Raw genomic sequence first — 22,104 nt, 5'->3', positions numbered from 1 at the left:
GACAAATTGACTGAATTATCACAATAACGATCAATTGGACGATACGATTATAACAAAGTGCACCACAGTTATTTTTTTATTACTCTTAATACTCCTACTTTATAAATGCTGTAGTTCTAAAAATGTCCCATCAACAATCACCCAGATTAGAAGATTTATTTAATTTCAAACTTTTTATTGTAATGAACGATAATATGAGCAAAGTGTCCATGAAAAGGGTTCGGTGTGGAAGAGTTGTTGGATGTGTCGTCCCAGCTCAAGCCCAGCCACGGCAGCATGGCAGAATGGCAGAATGGCAGCACGGCAGAATGGCAGCATGGCAGCACGGCAGAATGGCAGCATGGCAGAATGGCAGAATGGCAGCATGGCAGCATGGCAGAATGGCAGCATGGCAGCACGGCAGCACGGCAGAATGGCAGCACGGCAGAATTGCAGCATGGCAGAATGGCAGCATGGCAGCACGGCAGAATGGCAGCACGGCAGCACGGCAGAATGGCAGCATGGCAGCATGGCAGCACGGCAGAATGATCTAGGATCAGGTCCCCAGTGTCCATATAATCTTATTCATTGTGCTCTAAAAAGGCTAAACTTATCCAAGGTCAGCCCTCCTACTCTGAGAGACTTTGTGGCTATGGCCCTGGGTTGGTTGTGCATCTACAGGAAGAGGATACTCCCTGGGAAAGAAGAGATTCATGTGGAAAGACATGACTGCAGAACATTCCTGACAGCAGTGACTGTCCCTTCATTCCAACGCTCAGAGACAGAGAGGAAACCAGAACATTCCTGACAGCAGTGACTGTCCCTTCATTCAAACGCTCAGAGACAGAGGAGAAACCAGAACATTCCTGACAGCAGTGACTGTCCCTTCATTCCAACGCTCAGAGACAGAGGGGAAACCAGAACATTCCTGACAGCAGTGACTGTCCCTTCATTCCAACGCTCAGAGACAGAGGGGAAACCAGAACATTCCTGACAGCAGTGACTGTCCCTTCATTCCAACGCTCAGAGACAGAGGGGAAACCAGAACATTCCTGACAGCAGTGACCGTCCCTTCAGCCCTGCTCATACTAACCTACATACCGTATCCACAGCCTGCATGATAGCAGATATCGCAATGACTGAAGTCTATGGATAACGCTAGTTAGCATTGGCTAGCAAAACTACCTCTAACTTCCTTCATACTGGACACAGAGACATAAAAATGGGATGCACGAGTTCACCTGACTCTATAAAAAGGGATACTTTGGTCATGTTAAAAAAAGGTAATCTGACTTAGAAAACAGTCCTGATCATATAGGCCTAGCCCGTTTCCAAAACACCACATATAGGCCTAGTCCGTTTCCAAAACACCACATATAGGCCTAGTCCGTTTCCAAAACACCACACTGAATTCAGACATTTTCACTCAAATCTATTGTAAAGTGAAGTCTTTCTACCCAATACCACAACTCATTTTTACAAATCTGGTAAAGTATTCAAATAGTTTCGCTGTGAATTTGGGGTTGAATCAAGGTACTAGAATGTATTAGTGGACACCAGAGCTGGTTCTGCATTAACTTGTTTAAAAAAAAATCTTTCCGATGAGACATTGAGATAAAATGTCTTACTGTTTTAAGGCAGGGGGATGGGGAGACTGGAACCCACAACGGAAGAAACATTAACTGCCAAAAGGCTCCTTGAAGTTCTGACATCAGGCACGCTTCTATGAATTTATCAGTTTAAAATGGAGCCTTATTGCTGCAGTTGAGTCAAAGCTGCTCTCGCAGCCCTGCAAAGCACCACCTCAGCTCACGAACGAGCAGAACTGCAGTGTGCGTGTAAAATGGGCAGAGAGGAGGGAGCAAGATGACAAATGACTCCTCAGTACCTCTGCTCTACCTCAAGGTCAGCTATTTGCTTAAAACTGCCCTCTTAAATCCTCATCCTAAATCAACTCTATTCTAACACACTACTCCATCCCACACACACACCCCTATATTTGATTTCGATAACCCACCCTTACACATACCCAGAGTGGCACATACCCTTCCCTCCGACAACAGAATAATATATAATCCCATAGCCTCCCCCCCGACAACAGAATAATCTAATCCTAAATCTCTCACTCCAACAGGAATCTAATCCCTCACACCAACAGGAATATAATCCTATATGCCCCCAACAGAATAATATAATCCTAACTCCAACAGGAATATAATCCTAATCCCTCACTCCAACAGGAATATAATCCTATATCCACAGACAGGGAGCGCGCCAGTACCATTATCCTCGTAGTACTCCTCCTCAAAGTTGGCCTCCAGCTGCTTCTGTCGCTTCCTCTCCTCCTTCCTCTCTTTCTCCTGCAGTTTACGAGCGATGGCCTGGAAACACACATTGAGACAAACACACACAAATAAACAAACCCATCCAAACTGCCGACACATCACTTCTTATTTTTACCCTAGATTGAGACGTTTTCCCCTGAGGATTGAAATTTAAAGGACTACGTTTTAATAAGTATAAGGAATCAGCAGAATAGGCCTGCCAGTTCCAATGAGACCTGGATTAAAATACAAATTTGACATTTTATAAATACATTGAGCATTTGCTTTAGCCTGACAGGGCCAAATATGGAGGGTTTAAAGTGTTGGGATTATTATATTGGTTCCATTGAACCAGGTAGACTATCAAACACAGATTTAAAAAGGTGCAATATTCAGAAATCGCTTCACCATTTTCTGTTTGCTAAAATTCTAATAAATAGTTGCCCTAATTTCTGTTTATGTGACAAAACAATGTATCGTGTAGAGGATGATTAAATGGTACAATCTTTTCAATAACCCAAAATATTATCATTTCAGCTGGTGTACAAAACCGAAAGTAAAAGAAGTAAAAACTAAACTTAATAGGAAGCATAAAAATAGCTCACTTAGAACAGATCTACCACTTCTTAGACTTGCTTTCAATGAGAATGACCGATCTATAACTCCCATCTCTATGCGAATTTGGTCAGGTCCCTCCAAAGAGTAACTATTTAAACTATTTTAAATGTCATATATACTGTACAAAAATAAAACGCAACATAACAATTTCAAAGATTATACTGAGTTACAGTTCATAAAAGGCAATCAGTACATTTAAATATATGAATTAGGCACTAATCTGTGGATTTCACATGACTGTGCAAGGACACAGCCATGGGTGGGCCTGGGAGTCTATAGGGCTTTATTAGACAGAAATACTCCTTTGCACCCAGCACCGCCTCAATTCTCTGTCAACAGCTCTGGTGGACATTCCTGCAGTCAACATGCCAATTGCACACTCCCTCAAAAAATTTATAGCATTGTGTTGTGTGACAAAACGGCACATTTTAGAGTGACCTATTATTGTCCCCAGCACAAGGTGCACCTGTGTAATGATCATGCTGTTTAATCAGATTATTGATATGACACACCTGTCAGGTGGATTGATTATCTTGGAAAAAGATAAATGCTCACCAACAGGAATGTGAAGAAATTTGAGAAAAATAAGCTTTTTGGGCATATGGACATTTTCTGGGATCTTTTTTTTCAGCTCTTGAAACATGAGACCAAACACTTTACATGTTGTGTTTATATTTTTGATCAGTATAGTATTTGATGTCACCAGACATGAGGTCACCATTGGGCTAGACATTCTTTCTAACACTGAAGTAGAATAAACAAGTACAGGCTGTAACACCAGCAGTGGTTTTCAACAAGCCAATCGGTTGATCCGCCCATGGTGACCCATCGATACTACAGTTTGTGATTGGAGGGAGGAGGAGGTATGCCCATGTTGACTGGTTGAGGCGGGAGAAGGGGGAGGGAATGTCACTTACCGCATCCTTCTCCTCCTGCATCCGCTGCTGCTTGGCCTGTCGGACCAGTTCCTCCTGAATCTCCTGGGCGATCTCATTGTCACTGCGCTCACTAGGTAGGTAGGTAGGTGTGTGTGTGTGGAGGAGACAAACAAGATGAGAAAACACCATCAAAAGTAGATACACAACTGCCCCAAAACTTGTACCCTGCCCAAGGTTCTGGTTAACTCAAATCAACTCAAAATCAAGTCACTTATCTCAGAAAGTGGCTTATGAGAACAATGTTCAATCCAATGTATGACACAAGACTGTGTTCCTGCTTCTCCTTCCATAATAATAATAATAATAATAATAATAAATATATATATTTTCTTCTCCATGTTGGCTCGGGATTCGAAACAGCTACCTTTCAGTTCCTGGCCCAACGCTCTAACCGCTAGGCTACCTGCCGCCCTCTAACATCTACACAAACACATCGGGTATGCATACTGATGATACAAACCCGGTTTCATAGCGCTGATGGCAGTAACAAGGCTACTGAACACAAGGATTCTAATACTAATCAAGTCCTTAGACTGATAGCATCTCTGTCTCTGGCCCAGGTAGGTGTTCTCATATCTTAGAAAACCTTGACACATTTCAGAACGGATAACGATTCCATCTGCAGCCAGTCCTTGAAGAATGTGATGAGACACCACTGTCAAGGCGATGCTAGAAGATGTCTGAATGTCCACGTTAGAGAATGTATGTTGCAGGGGCGTATTCATTATGGTACACCGTAGCAAAACTTTTTGCAAAGGGAAGAAAAAAAAAGACAATTGTGCATTTCCTATTGGACGAGTTCAGACAGTCCATCCCTGTTTCAGTCCAGATTTAGCCAGTGTAATACAGTTCTAATAGGTTGTTTATCTAGGATAGGGCTATTTCAATCTTAGCCTACCAGGTATGGAGCACTGCTGTTCCACTTGATAATGAATTTACACCCATAAAATCAGTACCTGATTAGAGGGGAAGAATGGGGGGAAAAAAACAGTGCTGCTGGCTCCGAGGTCCAGATTTGAATTTGAGGGATCTAGGATGGTGTCTTTTAAATCATGGTTTATGAATACAGGTCCTAGTGTATTCTAAAAGTGATGGGCGTCTGAGGGTGCCAGGGAATAATCGGTAGAGAGAGCGAGGTAGAGATGGGTATTGGGCAGAGGGTAGAGAGGATGGCAGCAGAAGCTTCTAGAATGCCAAATCGGCATTAGCCCAGGCTGTATGGGCGGCGGAGCATCTGGCTTTCTCTTGGGGGTGCTGCTCTGCTGCTAGCGAGCGTGAGGGCGGGTGACTCGAGTGTGTCAGCATATCGGACTAATAACACACAGGGGAAGGAAAGACTGGAGTCTTTTCCTCCACATCTGACACCCAAAGCTCTGTTTCCAGAATAGTGTGGGGTGTATAAAATGTGGCTGTGGTGTTTGGGGGGGGGGGGGGGGGGTAAGCATCATAGTGTGGGGTGTATAAAATGTGGCTGTGGTTTTGGGGGGGTAAGCATCATAGAGTGCGGCGATGTCATTTCTAAATCTGCTTCATAAGTAGTGCATTACCTCAGCGTGTCAACACATACATTCTAAGTGATTTCAACAGGTCTTCATTCATCCATTCTGATAGTTTTATACTGTTCAATTCAACTTCAACCCCCCAAGAAATGTCAGCATTTTTTATCAATTTCTGTATTTCCTGCACTCATTTGAGATCATTTCCACATTGCCAATGTCGTGCAGCCCTACGTGGCAAACAATGTAGGGCTTATTTTTTACCAACTGTGGCAATTGAGATTTAGATCAAAACACTTGGGTGAACTGTTGGAATCATGGAAATATAATGATAATAATAATTCTATAGTTAAAATACATTAGTGAACACTGTGAATACAGTGTTTGACATGACAAAGACAAGAGTTACAGTGCATTTGGAGTGATGATGGATTCTATTAAAATGTTAATCTGTAGTTAGTTTGTACCCGGTTTAGTGAATGATTACTGTGAGAATTAATGAAGTTTAGGCCATGAAACTGTGTGGATGCTCATTTAGACAGGTTGACCTACTCCGAGAAGAGGAAATAGCCTGGGATCAGAGAGAAGGGTCAGGACCAGAACAGAAGATGGACGGGTTGGGATTCTGACATCTGGCTAAACAAAGAGAGGACCATGGACATTTCACAGGGGAAAGGAGGGAAACTCATTGGGGTCATAAAATGTATAGCTGGGGAAGTGATGCCTATAAGGGAAGAGTATAAAATGTGTTGTGAGCTTTCAAAATAGATGCACTCAGCTGACTCTATCCTTAGTAATAAACACTTAACGTCTCTTGAGCTTTTGATTAAATTACAGTTTGCACACAATATCCCATAAAGACAAAGCGAAAACAGTTTTTTTGAAATGTTTGCACACGTATGAAAAATAAAACAGAAAAACCTTACTTACACAAGTATTAAGACCCTTTGCTATGAGACTCGAAATTGAGCTCAGGTGCATCCTGTTTCCATTGATCATCGTCGAGACGTTTTTACAACTTGATTGGAGTCCACCCGAGGTAAATTCAAATGATTGGACATGGTTTGGAAAGGCACACACCTGTCTATATGAGGACTCTTCCTAGAGCTGGCCACACAGCCAAACTGAGTAATCAGGGGAGAAGGACCTTGGTCAGGGAGGTGACCAAGAACCCAATGGTCACTCTGAAAGAGCTCTAGAGTCCCTCTGTGGAGATGGGAGAACATTTCAGAAGGACATCCATCAGGCCTTTATGGCCAAGTGGCCAGACGGAAGCCACTCCTCAGTAAAAAGCACATGACAGCCCGCTTGAAGTTCGCCAAAAGGCACCTTAAGGACTCTCTGGTAAACAAGATTCTCTGGTCTAATGAAAACAAGACTAAACTCTTTGGCCTGAACGCCAAGTGTCAAGTATGGAGGAAACCAGGCTCCACTCATCACCTGGCCAATATCATCACTACGGTGAAGCATGGTGGTGGCAGCATCATGTTGTGGGGTTGTTTTTCAGCAGCAGGGACTAGGAGACTTGTTAGGATCGAGAGAAAGATGAACGTAAAGAACAGAGAGATCCTTGATGAAAACCTGCTCCAGAGCACTCAGGACCTTAGACTGGGGTGAAGGTTCACCTTCCAACAGGACAACGAACCTAAGCACACAGCCAAGACAACGCAGGCGTGGCTTCGGGCCAAGTCTCTGAATGTCCTTGAGTGGCCCAGCCAGAGCCCTGACTTGAACTTGATCGAATATCTCTGGAGAGACCTGAAAATAGCTGTGCTGCGATGCTCCCCATCCAACCTGACAGAGTTTAATAGGATCTGCAGAAAAGTAAAGCGTCATACCCTAGAAGACTTGAGGTTGTAATCGCTGCCAAAGGTTCTTAAACAAAGTACTGCGTAAAGGGTAAAGGGTAAATGTGATATTTCAGTTGTATTTTTAATACATTTGCAAAAATGACTTAAAATCTGTTTTTGCTTTGTCATTATGTGGTATTGTGTGTAGATTGGTGAGGGAAATATTTTTTATTTAATACATTTTAAAATAAGGCTGTAACGTAACGAAATTTGGAAAAAGTCAAGGGATCTGAATACTTTCCGAATGCACTCGATTGTGCCTGGGTATGAACCAGTGTTGATCAGTGTTTCCTGATGCACAAACATGCCGATTTAGGCCTACACCATCATTGGTATCAGGCTGTATAGCTAGCTACATTTGTTCTGACTACATTTATTAGCTAGCCAGCTAACTAGCATTAGTGGCTAACACGATTTAGTGGCAACTTGCTAAGAAAAGACAAACTAGCTGTTTGCAGATGTAAGAAACACAAACTACTTGTGTTATTATACAACAAATGCCCTTGAATGGTGAGGCTGTCTGTGTGGAATATGTGTGTGTGTGTGAGAGAGTGAGTGGACTTAAGTAGCAGATTGAATTATAAAAATGTATGTTACGCTTTAACAAATACCATTATCGAAAGTAAAGAAAAACCCAAACAGGGCCATGCAGCAATACCGGTATATAGTAAAATACGGTATGACTTAGTGTACTACCCTAGGCTCTAGAGGGTAGGTCAGGGAAACTCACAATCAAACACACTAGTTATCCGGTCTCCATCTTTAAGGTTAAGGTGTGAGTTAGATTGTGAGTCTCCATGGCGTACCCTTCTCTATCTCTAGAGCACACTGAATATTGTGTAGTGGAATGATGTGGTTAATATGATCTCACTCACATGTCTCTGTGCTGTCTGTGGGCCTTGGCCTTGGCCCTCCGGTCCTCCTCTTCCTGCAGCTGCTTGGCCAACGCTACGTCCTGCTGCACCAGACGGCTCTTGTGGACGTTGGAAGCCAAGTGGCTCTCGACTGCGGGGACAAACACAGCAACAAACACAGCACTCAGAATCCGTACACACCCTCTTCTTCACTCTCTCACAGGTCATCCGGCCAACCCACAATGCTGAGGAACAAAATGGACAACATCATTCACAACCCTCCAGTTTAATTTGCTTTGGTGCCTTTTAAACCGCAGGTCTCGGATGTAAGTACTGGAGCCGAGAGGGTGTTGATTTCTAACATAAATTTGGATATCCATTTTGACAGGAAGAGTAGCATGTTTAGTAGTGTACACTGTGGAGGTTACGAGGGATATAAACACGGACGCTTCGGCCCTGAAGTTACAGAGCCAAGCTGAATGAGTCAGGACATGACAAACTAGCCCAGGAGTTGCCATTCCAAGGCTGGCCCCATTGGATGAGACAGACCAAAGAGCTGGACAGGGAAGGTTGTAAATCATCGTTGCTGACGCACTACCAGCTCAAAATAGGTGGAGGAGCATCACTCAATCCCTTGCTACTCATTCAGCTCCACTGGACTGGTTATTTATCCACAGGTAGGTTCCAAGTGAAAAGTACCAAATTACGCTACAATTTACTAGAGGCTCCATACGTTCCTACTCTGAGATTGTGAGACGACAAAGGGGGGGGCAGTGAATCACAGCTATATGAAGGAAACCAATAGGCTGACATATCGATTATAGGACGACGCTGATCGGTTGTGCAGTGGGTTTTCGGTGCCACACAACATTGAGGGCAAACATACAACGTCAGAAAACAATACATTTTGTTATGTTTAATGCTGTTCTTTTCTCTGGGGGAAAACAAATTACTTTTGGCCGTATTTCTAGGAACTCAAGATAAAGGTTTCGTGTTTACTCAACCTTGGCGTCGCCTCAGAAGTTTCTGAATGGACTAATTCTTCCAGTTCCTAAAGGGCCAGACAGCATTGGACAATGTGAGTGCAACAGAGTGCATGAGACAGTGATGCTGGACAATACATGAAATCATTGAGGCTTAACAAGACCCTAGTTTATAGGCCTAATGCGGTGGCGAGACGTCATCAGCCCTAGTTTATAGGCCTAATGCGGTGGCGAGACGTCATCAGCCCTAGTTTATAGGCCTAATGCGGTGGCGAGACGTCATCAGCCCTAGTTTATAGGCCTAATGCGGTGGAGAGACGTCATCAGCCCTAGTTTATAGGCCTAATGCGGTGGAGAGACGTCATCAGCCCTAGTTTATAGGCCTAATGCGGTGGAGAGACGTCATCATCCCGAGTTTATAGGCCTAATGCGGTGGAGAGACGTCATCATCCCGAGTTTATAGGCCTAATGCGGTGGAGAGACGTCATCATCCCGAGTTTATAGGCCTAATGCGGTGGAGAGACGTCATCATCCCGAGTTTATAGGCCTAATGCGGTGGAGAGACGTCATCAGCCCGAGTTTATAGGCCTAATGCGGTGGAGAGACGTCATCAGCCCGAGTTTATAGGCCTAATGCGGTGGAGAGACGTCATCAGCCCTAGTTTATAGGCCTAATGCGGTGGAGAGACATCAGCCCTAGTTTATAGGCCTAATGCGGTGGAGAGACATCATCAACCCTAGTTTATAGGCCTAATGTGGTGGAGTTTCCACTGGATTCATACGCTGTGACCCTGCTCCAGTCAAGTCTCACCCCTCAACTAGTCAAAAATCAACCAGTGGCAGAGGGCAGTTTCACGAGGACTCCAGAAAATATTTTATATCATTTTTCAATGACAACCTCATCTCTGTAGTCCACACATACAGATAACTGTAAGGTCCTTTAGACAAGCAGTGAATTTCAACTACAAAGACCTGGTCTTTGTAGTTGAAATTCACTGTATATATATATATATATATATATATATATATATATATATATATATATATATATACACACACACACACACACACATTTCTAAGTGACCCCAAACTTGTGTGTGTATAGAAATGTCCTTGTTTTTGAAAGCAAAAAAAATTGTCCATTAAAATAACATCACATTGATCAGAAATACAGTGCAGACATAGTTAATGTTGTAAATGACTATTGTAGCTGGAATATCTACATAGGCGTACAGAGGCCCATTATCAGCAACCATCACTCCTGTGTTCCAATGGCACGTTGTGTTAGCTAATCCAAGGTTATCATTTTAAAAGGCTAATTGATCATTAGAAAACCCTTTTGCAATTATGTTTGCAGAGCTGAAAACTGTTGTGCTGATTAAGGAAGCAATAAAACTGGCCTTTAGACTAGTTGAGTATCTAGAGCATCAGCATTTGTGGGTTATTAATGTTGTTGATCACTATAATAAGTCACAAATGGAAGGGAAACAGATTGTTTTTCCATCTGTAGCCCCATTAAAAAAATCAGCCAAAACAAGCTACACTGAACAAAAATATAAACAAAACATGTAAAGTGTTGGTCCCATGTTTCATGAGCTGAAATAAAAGATCCCAGAAATTGTCCATATGCACAAACAGCTTATTTCGCGCATATTCCATGCACAAATTTGTTTACATTCCTGTTAGTGAGCATTTCTCCTTTGCCAAGATAATCCATCCACCTGACAGGTGTGGCATATCAAGAAGCTGATTCAGCATGATCATTACACAGGTGCACCTTGTGTTGGGGGCAATAAACAGCCACTAAAATGTGCAGTTTTGTCACACAACACAATGCCACAGATGTATCAAGTTGAGGGAGCGTGCAATTGACATGCTGACTGAAGGAATCTCCACCAGAGCTGTTGCCAGAGAATTTAATGTTAATTTCTCTACTATAAGCGGCTTCCAAAGTCATTTTAGAGAATTTGGCAGTATGTACATCCAGCCTCAAACCACGTGTAACTAAGCCAGCTCAGGACCGCCACATCCGGCTTCTTCCCCTGTGGGATCGTCTGAGACCAGCCACCTGGACAGCTGATGAAACTGAGGAGTATTTCCGTCTGTAATGAAGCCCTTTTGTGGAGAAAAACTCATTCTGATTGGCTGGGCCTGGCTCCACAGTGGGTGGGGCTATGCCCTTTCAAAGCCCACCCATGACTATGCCTCTGCCCAGTTATGTGAAATCCATAGAGTAGGCCCTAATAAACTTATATCAATTCACTGATTTCCTTATATACACTGTAACTCAGTAAAATTGTTGAAATAGTTGCATTATTTTTGTTTTGTATAAATAACTCAATGCATGCACACACTCCTATTGAATATGCATTCACCTATATTGTAAATAGGTCTAGGCTACATCTTGACTTAACCAGTTTATCAAAAGAGATTTTCCATTCAAATAAATGTTTACCATTATGTTATGTAGTTAGATGGTAAAAGTTTCCAAAAAATGTCTAATTGATTTGAAAATAAAAATACTGACTTTGGTTGGTTTCCAGTGTAGCAAGTAGAACGGCAACTGGCATAATGCCGATGGCAACGCGTAGTATAGCGGACTTGTTAGACCTTAAACATTATCCCCAAGATGATTTACAATGCCGATGGCAACGCGTAGTATAGCTGATGTGTTAGACCTTAAACATTATCCCCAAGATGGGGAGATGTTATTTGCACAAGTTAGAGAAAGACCCTGTTATGTCTGACCTCAGAGGCATGGGCTTTCATCTATTCTGAGTTGTGACCTTTCGACCTCAACAGCTAAGGAATACTGGGAGGGAGCCAATTACAGTGAGATGACATGTCCGTTATAGAAGGCGAGGCTTTGAGTGAAACAGTGAAGAGGGGCTTCACAACAACAACACACAGACGGACACAAAGAAACTGATATGTTAAAGATGACATTCATCTAAAAATACTCAAACTAAGCTGGGCGACATATCGAATGAATTTGATTCATTCTAAATGTATGTTTTTGCGAGATATTCCGAATGCCTGAATCGCAAGAATCAACATTTTGTTGTTTTCCATTTTTTTTTATAGAGTTTAGTTCCGCTTTTTCTCATGTTGTATGTTTGGTCGTCTCCTTCGCTCTTTTGTCTGCACTTTCCCATTTCCCCCAGAGATCTGTGTATAATGACGCGATGCACGTCAACGCTCTAACAAATGGGAGTCGTTGTCCCAAAGACAGGAAGGCAGTCGACAAGCTTAGGTCCATAGAAACACATTGGACTTATTTTATCTTCACTCTCGCTTTACCTCTTCCTCTATGGTTTACACACAACCAAGCCCTGTCCCCCTGCCTCTCACGCCAACAAGGTTGAGCGATCACATCTTACTACCTGACAAGCGGTTTCAACTTGCTATTTGCATTTGAGGTTTGGTCCAACAGAATCGTTCAGATGAACACCAAAACACACTGAGACATTATTTTACTGTAATAAGAGATATCTTTTCTAACGATACCCTTATGTCCCAACTACTCAAATTTCACAGAGAGCAGACACCTCTAAAACGAGTGTCAATTTACATTGATTCGGACCCATTAACACTCAGTGAGTGACATGAGGGTACCACTAGCACCTGAACCAAAGACACTTATACTAGCTGTCCAGTCTGTGTTTTAGAAATGTGCAATAAGCATAACACAATTATATACAATATATATGGAATTGGCAACTTGTTCTCATTCTGAGAAATTAGGCCACTTGATTTCAACATCAGAACAAAGTGGACAGGCTAACATGCTTTTCAAACTGTTGGAGAGAAACAGAAGGGTGTGTTCATAACAATTAAACATCTACAAGACCCTGCTAGGTAAAGTCCCCCCTTATCTCAGCTCGCTGGTCACCATAGCATCTCCCACCTGTAGCACGCGCTCCTGCAGGTATATCTCTCTGGTCACCCCCAAAACCAATTCTTTCTTTGGCCGCTTCTCTTTCCAGTTCTCTGCTGCCAATGACTGGAACGAACTACAAAAATCTCTGAAACTGGAAACACTTATCTCCCTCACTAGCTTTAAGCACCAACGGTCAGAGCAGCTCACAGATTACTGCACCTGTACATAGCCCACCTATAATTTAGCCCAAACAACTACTTCTTTCCCTACTGTATTTATTTATTTAGCTCCTTTGCACCCCATTATTTTTATTTCTACTTTGCACATTCTTCCACTGCAAATCTACCATTCCAGTGTTTTACTTGCTATATTGTATTTACTTTGCCACCATGGCCTTTTTTTGCCTTTACCTCCCTGATCTCACCTCATTTGCTCACATCGTATATAGACTTGTTCATACTGTATTATTGACTGTATGTTTGTTTTACTCCATGTGTAACTCTGTGTCGTTGTATCTGTCGAACTGCTTTGCTTTATCTTGGCCAGGTCGCAATTGTAAATGAGAACTTGTTCTCAACTTGCCTACCTGGTTAAATAAAGGTGAAATAAATAAATAAATAAATACAAAGTTCAACTTTGTTGGCTAGCAAATAGATCCAAGTTGTCTAAACATGAAATATAAAGATTAGCTGGGTAATCATCAGCACGTGGGCTTGAGAGACTGTTGATGAGATCCGTGTTAATGTTCTGTAGCCTAACGCCTGCTACAAGAAGTTAATAAGAAGTCATTATTAACTGGGTGGTTCGAGCCCAGAATGCTGATTGGCTGACAGCCGTGGTATATCAGACCCTATACCACGGGTATGACAAAACATTTATTTTTACTGCTCGAATTACATTGGTAACCAGTTTATAACAGCAATAAGGCACCTCGGGGGTTTGTGACATATGGTCAATATACCACGGCTAAGGGCTGTGTCCAGGCACTCCACATTGAATCGTGCAGAACAGCCCTTAGCCGTGGTAAATTGGCCATATACCACACCCCCTTGGGCCTTATTGCTTAATTATGCATGGTTCTAGTTACGTTTGTAAAAAGGGCATTTTCATAGACAGACTTGAAAATCAGATCATGGATTATTGCAAAAAATAAAGCAGGTTAAACTATTTTGACTTTATTAGTGGGTCTTATGGTTGTGGAAGGCTTCAATTTAGCCTAGCTATAACTTCACAAGCCCTGAACTCATTAGATTATTTCTGACTGTTTGAAATGCAGTGTATTTTACAACATTGCTTATTTAGCGAAAACATTTACCACTATATTTTTGTTGATACGGGCGATGCACAATATACATTGTAATTTTCACCAAAATCAATCTGATTTTTAGGCTATAGATCCCTAACTCAAACACGCAATCAATAATTCATGCAGGGATACAAACACCACAAACATACACACAGGTTTCTCAAGGAAAATCATAGAATCTCTAGCGTTTCCCTGATGACATCTCCAATCCCTGCTAAGCTGATTGTGCTGGCCTAACGTCCACCCAGACTAGACCAGTCTGACAGAGAGACACCAGACTGGACTGGTTTGTTGTACTACTGCAGACGGGCATTAATAATGTGATCCAGACGCAGTGAGCAAACGCCCAGCCCGCTAACAGCCACCACAGAACCAGTGTGCCATTGTTGTGGCTGCAGACTAGCACCTGTGTTTTGCAGCTGCTTACGGCCTGCTACCACTGACGCTGAGGTTTAGGGTCAGACATGAGATTCAGGGGCATCACGGGACCATTTGTGTTTTCATTACAGACTTTTCTAATTCCAAATGCATGGAACATTTTGATAGTTTGTATTCCCATAAAGAAAGCAAAGAAAGGGTGCTACTTGGAATAGTTGACATGAAATAGCCATATGCTGCAAAGAAATCTCAATGTGCTTGTCTAAAATAGTACTATTCTAGATAATGAGACGTAAAGGAGACTTCGATGGAGGAGGTTTACTGTGCACAAAGCGGACTGCAACCAGAGGGCTCTGCTTTGGGAACAGCCAAGACGACCTGAAACCATTAGGGATGGGAGAGTAAAGCTGATTCCAGGTCATCTCAGGTGTGGTAGTATACTTACTTTCCTGCTCCTGGAGGTTATGGGCCAGGCAGTGGTCCTCCAGAACAGCAAAATCCCGAACAACTGTAGACAGAGAGACAGGAAGTTACTTCAAAATTAAAGTCTGTAATGAAAATAGGCAATACTACTCCACATTTGGGAAGTTAGGTCTGTGTCGTTGCGATATTTTGTCTGTGTTAAAGTTGTCTGTGTTTTGGGGCGATATGGCTGAAGTTCTTATGGAAACACAGACCAAAAGGCCTTTTGAGAAGCTGTTTTTCTGTTGGTACTGTAAGAACTCAGCTTGATAACCATTGTTCCATGTTACGAGACATTGTGTACACCACCGACACATGATGTTCTACTGCAGCACTGATAACAACAGATACGCCCTGATCAAGGGCAGGAAATTCACTAGAACAGAGCACCAAAGACTAAACAAGGGTTTTGTGACCCTAATAACACAAGCGCCTCCAATTTAACCTTGACGGCTAATCTTACACTTTGCACCTGTGGCAGCTATTGGGGCTGAACTACAGCATCAACTGGAGAAATGTCAAGGCCGTTGTAACAATCACAGAACATCAGGCCCACAGAGGGGAAGCCCATGACCTGATTTTGTGGTCAAAAGGATGATTGCTGCACTAACAAGCCATTCTATTTGATCCCCGTTCAGAGATCTAGAAGACAAAAGGAGAAGCTGAACTTGCCCATGTCTGAAGTAGGGGCCCTAAAAGAAGAGTCTAGATTTAAATAAAGAGAAAAGCATGAACTGAAAGTGGGGTTGAGCAAGCAACGTTAAATAAAGACTGATGATTGTTCTGTTGGTTTTTTTCAACAAATTTGCTCATTTCAAATTAGGGTAGGCCACATCGGCCTACCTAAGCATGCTGTGGTAAATCTACTTTTTTTTTTAAATGTAGAAGAACAAACTGCCAGTAATTAGTTATTAAGTCTTATAAGAAATTAAGTCCTAGCTTCCAAGGCACGACAGCATGGCAAAGTGTTTGTTATAATGAGCCTTCTTAGATGTCACTCAGTCAGAATAGTAAAGCTCTTTATTTGCCGTCTCTGGGATATGTTGAGCCACTTCTCAAACCACATTAACTTTTGCTGAGGACATGCAAACATTTTAATTAGTTTATGGGAAAGAGGATGGAGGCAGCAGCTTCCAAACAGGCAGCACAACACTGTCAAAAAGCATTCTGACTGCCAGACGGAGGCAAAGCAGTTGTGAAGATGCGAAGTGGCAAAGTGCCATAGCTTAAGACGAATCAGATCAAGAGAACAAGAACAATCACAGGAACAGAAATTACAGACAGAAGAATGGAACTCATGGAAGGAATCTGAAAGTCTATCAGAGATGATGGACGTCTCTGGCAATGAGCATTGTAGGTTTCCCCTTGGGCATCACATGAAGGAGAATTGAACCGCCAGTCAACATGCAAACTAGCGTTAACAGTAGTGCTGATGCGATATTCATAAGATAACAAGCACTATCAGCATAATCTTCATAATTTAAGGGGATCAACCAGATTACATAGGAAAACCCTAATCTAGGTTTGGGACAATTACCGTATAAGTGATGGTTATGGATGAAGACACTCGTGAAAATATAATAACCTCCATAACCGTAAAAATAAATCAAAGCTGACTGAAGACGGGAGGGCATTCGTGCGGTTGACTGTTTCTTCGATAACATGGACTCTTAAAAGGTGAAGAATGCAAAAATCCGCCATTTCCTGGTTGCTAAAATTCTAATATAGGTTAGCCTAATTTCATTTTGTGATTAAACAAGCAATAGTCTAGAAAATCATTGAACCACCTAAACCGCTGTGAAATATATTTTCAATAACCAAAAATATTGTATTTTCAGCAGTTTAGAAGCTGTTGTACAAAACCGAAAGAAAGAGACACCAAAACGAAGTTCTAGTGTGTTTCACATAAACCTGTATGCACCACAACCCATCTCCATCAGTTGACACCCAACAAGAAAATGGTTATTCGAAAGGACATGCTCATGTCTTTTTGCATTTAACTCCATCAGTCCAATAAAGCATATAAACTTGGATAGAGCCCTGCTGCCGTAGGGGCTGTTTTCATCTAGAACATTCTCAAGGTGAGCAACACAGGCAATATTTGCTTATGAACATTCAAAATGGTTTCTGTTTTATAGGCTGGATAAACTGTACTTAAACCTCTTCTGTTTAACTGGAATGGAATCATTCTGGAAATGCTATTAAGTGACTTTCCATTTACTGGCACAAATCTGTGGTGAACATCTTTGAGGAGGATACAAAAAAAACTGATTATAAATATGTAATTAACCATGTATCTCTCTGTTACTGGTAGTGTGTGGCTAACGTCTAGACTAATTTGACTACCATGTCAGATGTTTCTTTCAAATAATATTCAAATAGCCCTACCAATCTCAGGGACATAGCCTAAAGATGGACCTATGTCCACTTGGTTATTCCACTGACCATTTAGGCCTTAATTTGACTAGTTCTCCTCCCTCTCTCTCTCCCTCTGCTAACAAGCCTGCCACAGTTCAACCTCACACAGCAAGGCAAGCCACAATCTGTTCTCAGAGATGACCTCATCCATATCATACATAATTAATGACAAAAGCAGCAGTCCACAAACTGTGCAGCAGTATTTCTCAGCTGCTGTAGTGCCATGTGAAGACAACCCAGAGCGTCTATGATTAATAGACAGCCCCATAGTGAATCAAACTCCCCTGACACATGTCACTGCTGGGCAGGGGAGGGATGAGCTGCAGCTCCACTGGGGTTAATAGATAGAGAATGGGCAGAACAGGGAGGGGGTAGATAGATGGATGTGTCATAGTGAGAGAGGATGAATTAGGTCCCATTTCCATAAAACCCCCACCCCAGACAGGCTCACATAAACGTTGATTAACACTAACCATGTTTCAACCTTATGCTTAATCTCTTAATTGAACCCCCCCCCCCCCCAGGAGATTCAATCTAGCACTGACCTAACCTACTGAACATTGTTATTTCTCCATTAAAATGTGCCTCGATGTTTCAATGCATGGTCCTCTACAGTGCCATGCGTGGATCACGGACAAAGAGCAAAGCAAAAGTCTGTCTACCATGAAATGTGCTGAGGTTGCACGTCTAGGAACAGGCCTAGATCAGGCCTGGAACAAATAACCATTTCATCCAAAAGTTAACTGAGGCTGGCAATAAATTCTTATTTTCCCAGTGAATATAAATCATTTTGTCATTTGTAAGCAGGAATAAATTAATAAATAGGGGGTGGGGGTGGAACCATCTCAAACAACCATATGTATCACTTGGATGGTTCTCTGGAGACAGCCGCACAGCAGTGGAAAGGCACGTTCTCCCATCATGCTCTCCTCCAGACCACCATGTCAAAAATTCCATGGAGTTGGACCAGAGCAGCTGTTTCCCAATCTCAGGAAGAGACAGTCTGCTCCACATCCCCAATCCGAGCAGATTGAAAGCATACACAAGAACATGATATTTGTAGAAGATATCCAAACAAGGGGATTGTTTTAAGTGTGTTATGGTCTGTCTGTAGTGTCCACTCATATCCCAACAGCTGTTATGAGATATTGTTTTGGACAAGAGTTAGGGCTCACCAATTCTCACCACTCTTCAAATTCTGAATAACATTTTGTTCCAGCCCAGAACTAGGCCATTTTGAGGAAACTGAGTAAAGGAAATTCGTTTGGGAATGTTTTGCACACTAACATGGCATATCTTTCTCAACACATAGCTAGGTGGGACAATATAGCATGGTCCACCAATCTGTGCATTCATCTGTCAGGGGAACACGGAGTGTGTGCTCAGAACAGGTGGTGAGAAACGTTACAAAACCATGATCTGATGTTGCCCACAGCATCTTTAGATGTCCAGACCGTATCCTGGAGAGATTGAGTGACAGCATCTAGCTCAACAACTTTACATACAAACCACCTGAATGCCATTGAATACAACAACTACCTAGCCAGGCGAAAATCAGACAGTTTGCAGTAAAAGTCGAAAATCCATTGCCACCTCTGCAGACCAGAGATAGCGATCTTACACGTTAGCTGCCAGACAGTTAAAAACTCGCACAATCATAACAAATTCCAGAATCACGTGTGAATTTGTCCCCAGTTAACGTTAGCTAACTAGCAAAAACATGAAAGCCAGATACTGAACAGTGACCCAGTGTAACGTTAGCTAACGTTAGTTTGCCAGTTTAGCTATTTGACAAAACCAGCATATATATAAGCATATATGATGCAGGTACTTGACACCTGTCAGACAGGTGTAAACCATCGAGGCTAGCTCTAGCTACAGTTTATCTATCGTGCTGCTAAGTAGCTAGCTAGCAAACGTTACCTTCTTTTACTCCAGGCAGTTTGTTCTGATCGATGCTAAATTCAGCCATGATGTCAGCGAGGTGTCAACGCCGTTCACGTTGAATTACGCTTCCACGATTTCCCGAAGGGTACAGTACCGGAATCTGATTTATTGTTTTTTTTGTCATAAACCCAATTGATGATTCCAATACTACTACGGGTGTCCCTTTGATTAGTATCAAGTAGCTACCTAACCACCTCTAAACCTCCCTTTGGCAGTCCGATTCGTGTGGGTCTCTCTCTCACAGACCCTCCCTCTTCTTCTTCCTCCTCCTTTGCAGCTGTGGATTTCATTAGCTAGCCTGCTGGCTTGCTTCAAGACCAGCTACGGGATGCAGGGCGGGTCATATCATTCACTTTTGAATATGTGACGAATGAAAGAGGATAGAGGAGTTTAGGCTATTTATGTAAAAACAAAAGAGAAAATGAAGGTGTAATATCAACATAAAACAATGTCCTTATTTGCACACGACATAGTTGTAATCACTTGTTATTTTTTTAACCAAACAATAAATCATTAGTAATGAATGAGATAGTTATTGACAATTTTGAGAACCATCTCCAGTCCAGGAAATTGTATTTCAATCAGTTTTCAAAAATAATTGTTTGATTTAAATCTTCACTGGGGAAAACACAGACACATAAGCCCGTTTTCTGATAGACAAAATTCATTTCTGCATGGATGTCACAGTTGCTTCCCCTGTTAAATGCAGGAACAAATTACACAAGAATAACAATTATCAAAGCATTCTCACAAGTTACAGTGTGTGAGAATGATTGTGACAGATGATGCCAATTGTTTTAGTTTATTGGAAGTTCAATCAATGGTGCTATTACCAGATAACCATAATGCACCACCATAGCATAAAGCTATCTTTGGTCTTTGAGTGTTCCTTGTTTTTATTTAATTTAATGAACCTTTATTTTGACAGAGTCATGCTGAGACCAAGGTCTATTTTACAGAAGAGCTCTTTAAATACAAAGAATATACATATCAATACACTATGAAAAGCAAAACGGAGATGCAAAACACAATCATAGAAAAAAAACACATTTAAAGTAAAAAGGTCCTCAATCAGCCGTCTGAATTGCCCTAAATCAATGGTTCCCAAACATTTTCATAGTCCTGTACCCCTTCAAACATTCAACCTCCAGCTACGTACCCGCTCTAGCACCAGGGTCAGCGCACTCTCAAATGTTGTTTTTTGTCATCATTGTAAGCCTGCTACACACACACTATACGATATATTTATTAAACATAATAATGAGTGTGAGTTGTCGTCACAACCCGGCTCATGGGAAGTGACAAAGAGCTCTTATAGGACCAGGGTACAAATAATAATAATCAATCATTTTGCTCTTATTTAGCCATTTTACATATAAAACCTTAATAATATACCATATAAAACTTTCCAACGACTGGTTAACTCTGTATTAGCTGGTGTTCCCAATTGTAGTGCATAGCTTGATAATCTAGTGATTTATTCGTCTGAGTGGTCAACTCAATGTTGACTCTCTAAGGGTAGTATGTGAACGGTTGGTAGCTGCTTCTCTAACCCTGAACTTGGCTAAGTGCGAGTTTGGGAAGGCTACTTTTATCTATCTCGGTAAAGAGGTGGGCCATGGACAGGTGTGCCCTGTTGATGCCAAGGTCTTGGCTGTAACTACATTCCCCGCACCTACCACCAGACGAGAGCTACGCCGTTTTTAAGGGATGGTTGGCTACTACCGTAGTTTCTGTAAGAACTTCTCTTTAGTAGTTGCTCCATTGACAGATTTGCTCAGTCCGGCACTATTGTTTGAGTGGTCCCCTGATTGTAAGGTAGCCTTTGAGTCTGCTGAAGCACTCTTATGTCATACCCCTGTACTTGCTGCTCAGGATTTTGAACAACCGTTTAAGATGTAGACGCTAGCGCCAGGGGTGCTGGTGCTGTTCTACTGCAGCAGGACAAGAGTGGAGTGGATTATCTCGTTTGTTCTTTTTCTTGTAAATTCAACCAATGTCAGACAAATTATGCAACTATTGAACCAGAAGCTCTTGCTTTGTTGTTATCTCTGCAACACTTTGAAGTATATATTGGTTCCAGTGCCCTACCAGTAATCATATATACTGACCATAACCCCATATAAGACGCTTCTAGCCCCTTCTTATTAACGGTATCTGTTGCTTTTATACATGTCTTACTACTCGAAAGTCATCTTAATTCTCGCTCAAAAAACTCCAGTGGCTTATTTTTCAAATTGGCATTTTTTTGTTCCTACGTGTCTGCGCAAGAGTGAAGGTTTCATCGAGTTGTGAGATAGTACTTTTGCACATATAATCCACTGTGGTTGAGGAAAGGCACTACTCCCAATATAAGTGAACCCCAAATTAATGTAATTCTCATCATATTTGCGCCTCTTTGATGGTCCAACGTCCCTGTCTGTTGTTCGGTGCTTTCCTGGTTAAGGGGGCAGTAGCTCTTCGACTGCATCAGATTCACAACTGTCAGCTAGCTGGGCTAACAACAAATGTAGAATTACTGATGCTAGCATTGGATGTGCTCGTGGAAGCAGAACAAGTTGTGTCTTCGACAGGTGCAGGTGTAGTACTGCTGGTAGTAGCAGGTATGTGTCTCTATGGACGCAGGCCTTACTCTTTTTCACCATTTATCAATTTTCGAGCAAACGGAATGA

The 22,104-nt window shown here is 42.0% G+C and overlaps 1 protein-coding gene across 2 annotated transcripts in view; it reads right to left on the bottom strand.

Moving 5' to 3' along the window:
- LOC109889036 (coiled-coil domain-containing protein 50) overlaps positions 1 to 19,761 on the bottom strand; it is a 31,069-nt gene extending 11,308 nt beyond the window's left edge. The window contains exons 1-5 of one of the 2 annotated variants that reach the window (XM_020480180.2): positions 19,409 to 19,761; positions 15,051 to 15,113; positions 8,081 to 8,210; positions 3,839 to 3,929; positions 2,261 to 2,360 (exon numbers count right to left, since the gene is read on the bottom strand). In XM_020480180.2, the coding sequence (XP_020335769.1) occupies positions 2,261 to 2,360; positions 3,839 to 3,929; positions 8,081 to 8,210; positions 15,051 to 15,113; positions 19,409 to 19,457 (433 nt within the window). In that variant the 5' untranslated portion in view covers positions 19,458 to 19,761. The remainder of the gene's footprint in view (positions 1 to 2,260; positions 2,361 to 3,838; positions 3,930 to 8,080; positions 8,211 to 15,050; positions 15,114 to 19,408) is intronic. The other variant, XM_020480181.2, reaches the window with a different exon arrangement.
- Positions 19,762 to 22,104: the final 2,343 nt, after the last annotated feature.

This window comes from Oncorhynchus kisutch, linkage group LG4 (genome assembly GCF_002021735.2).
Source record: "Oncorhynchus kisutch isolate 150728-3 linkage group LG4, Okis_V2, whole genome shotgun sequence".
Classification (NCBI taxonomy): domain Eukaryota; kingdom Metazoa; phylum Chordata; class Actinopteri; order Salmoniformes; family Salmonidae; genus Oncorhynchus; species Oncorhynchus kisutch.
Note: the sequence above shows the minus strand (reverse complement) of the source record. Positions and strands in the feature narration are given on the sequence as shown.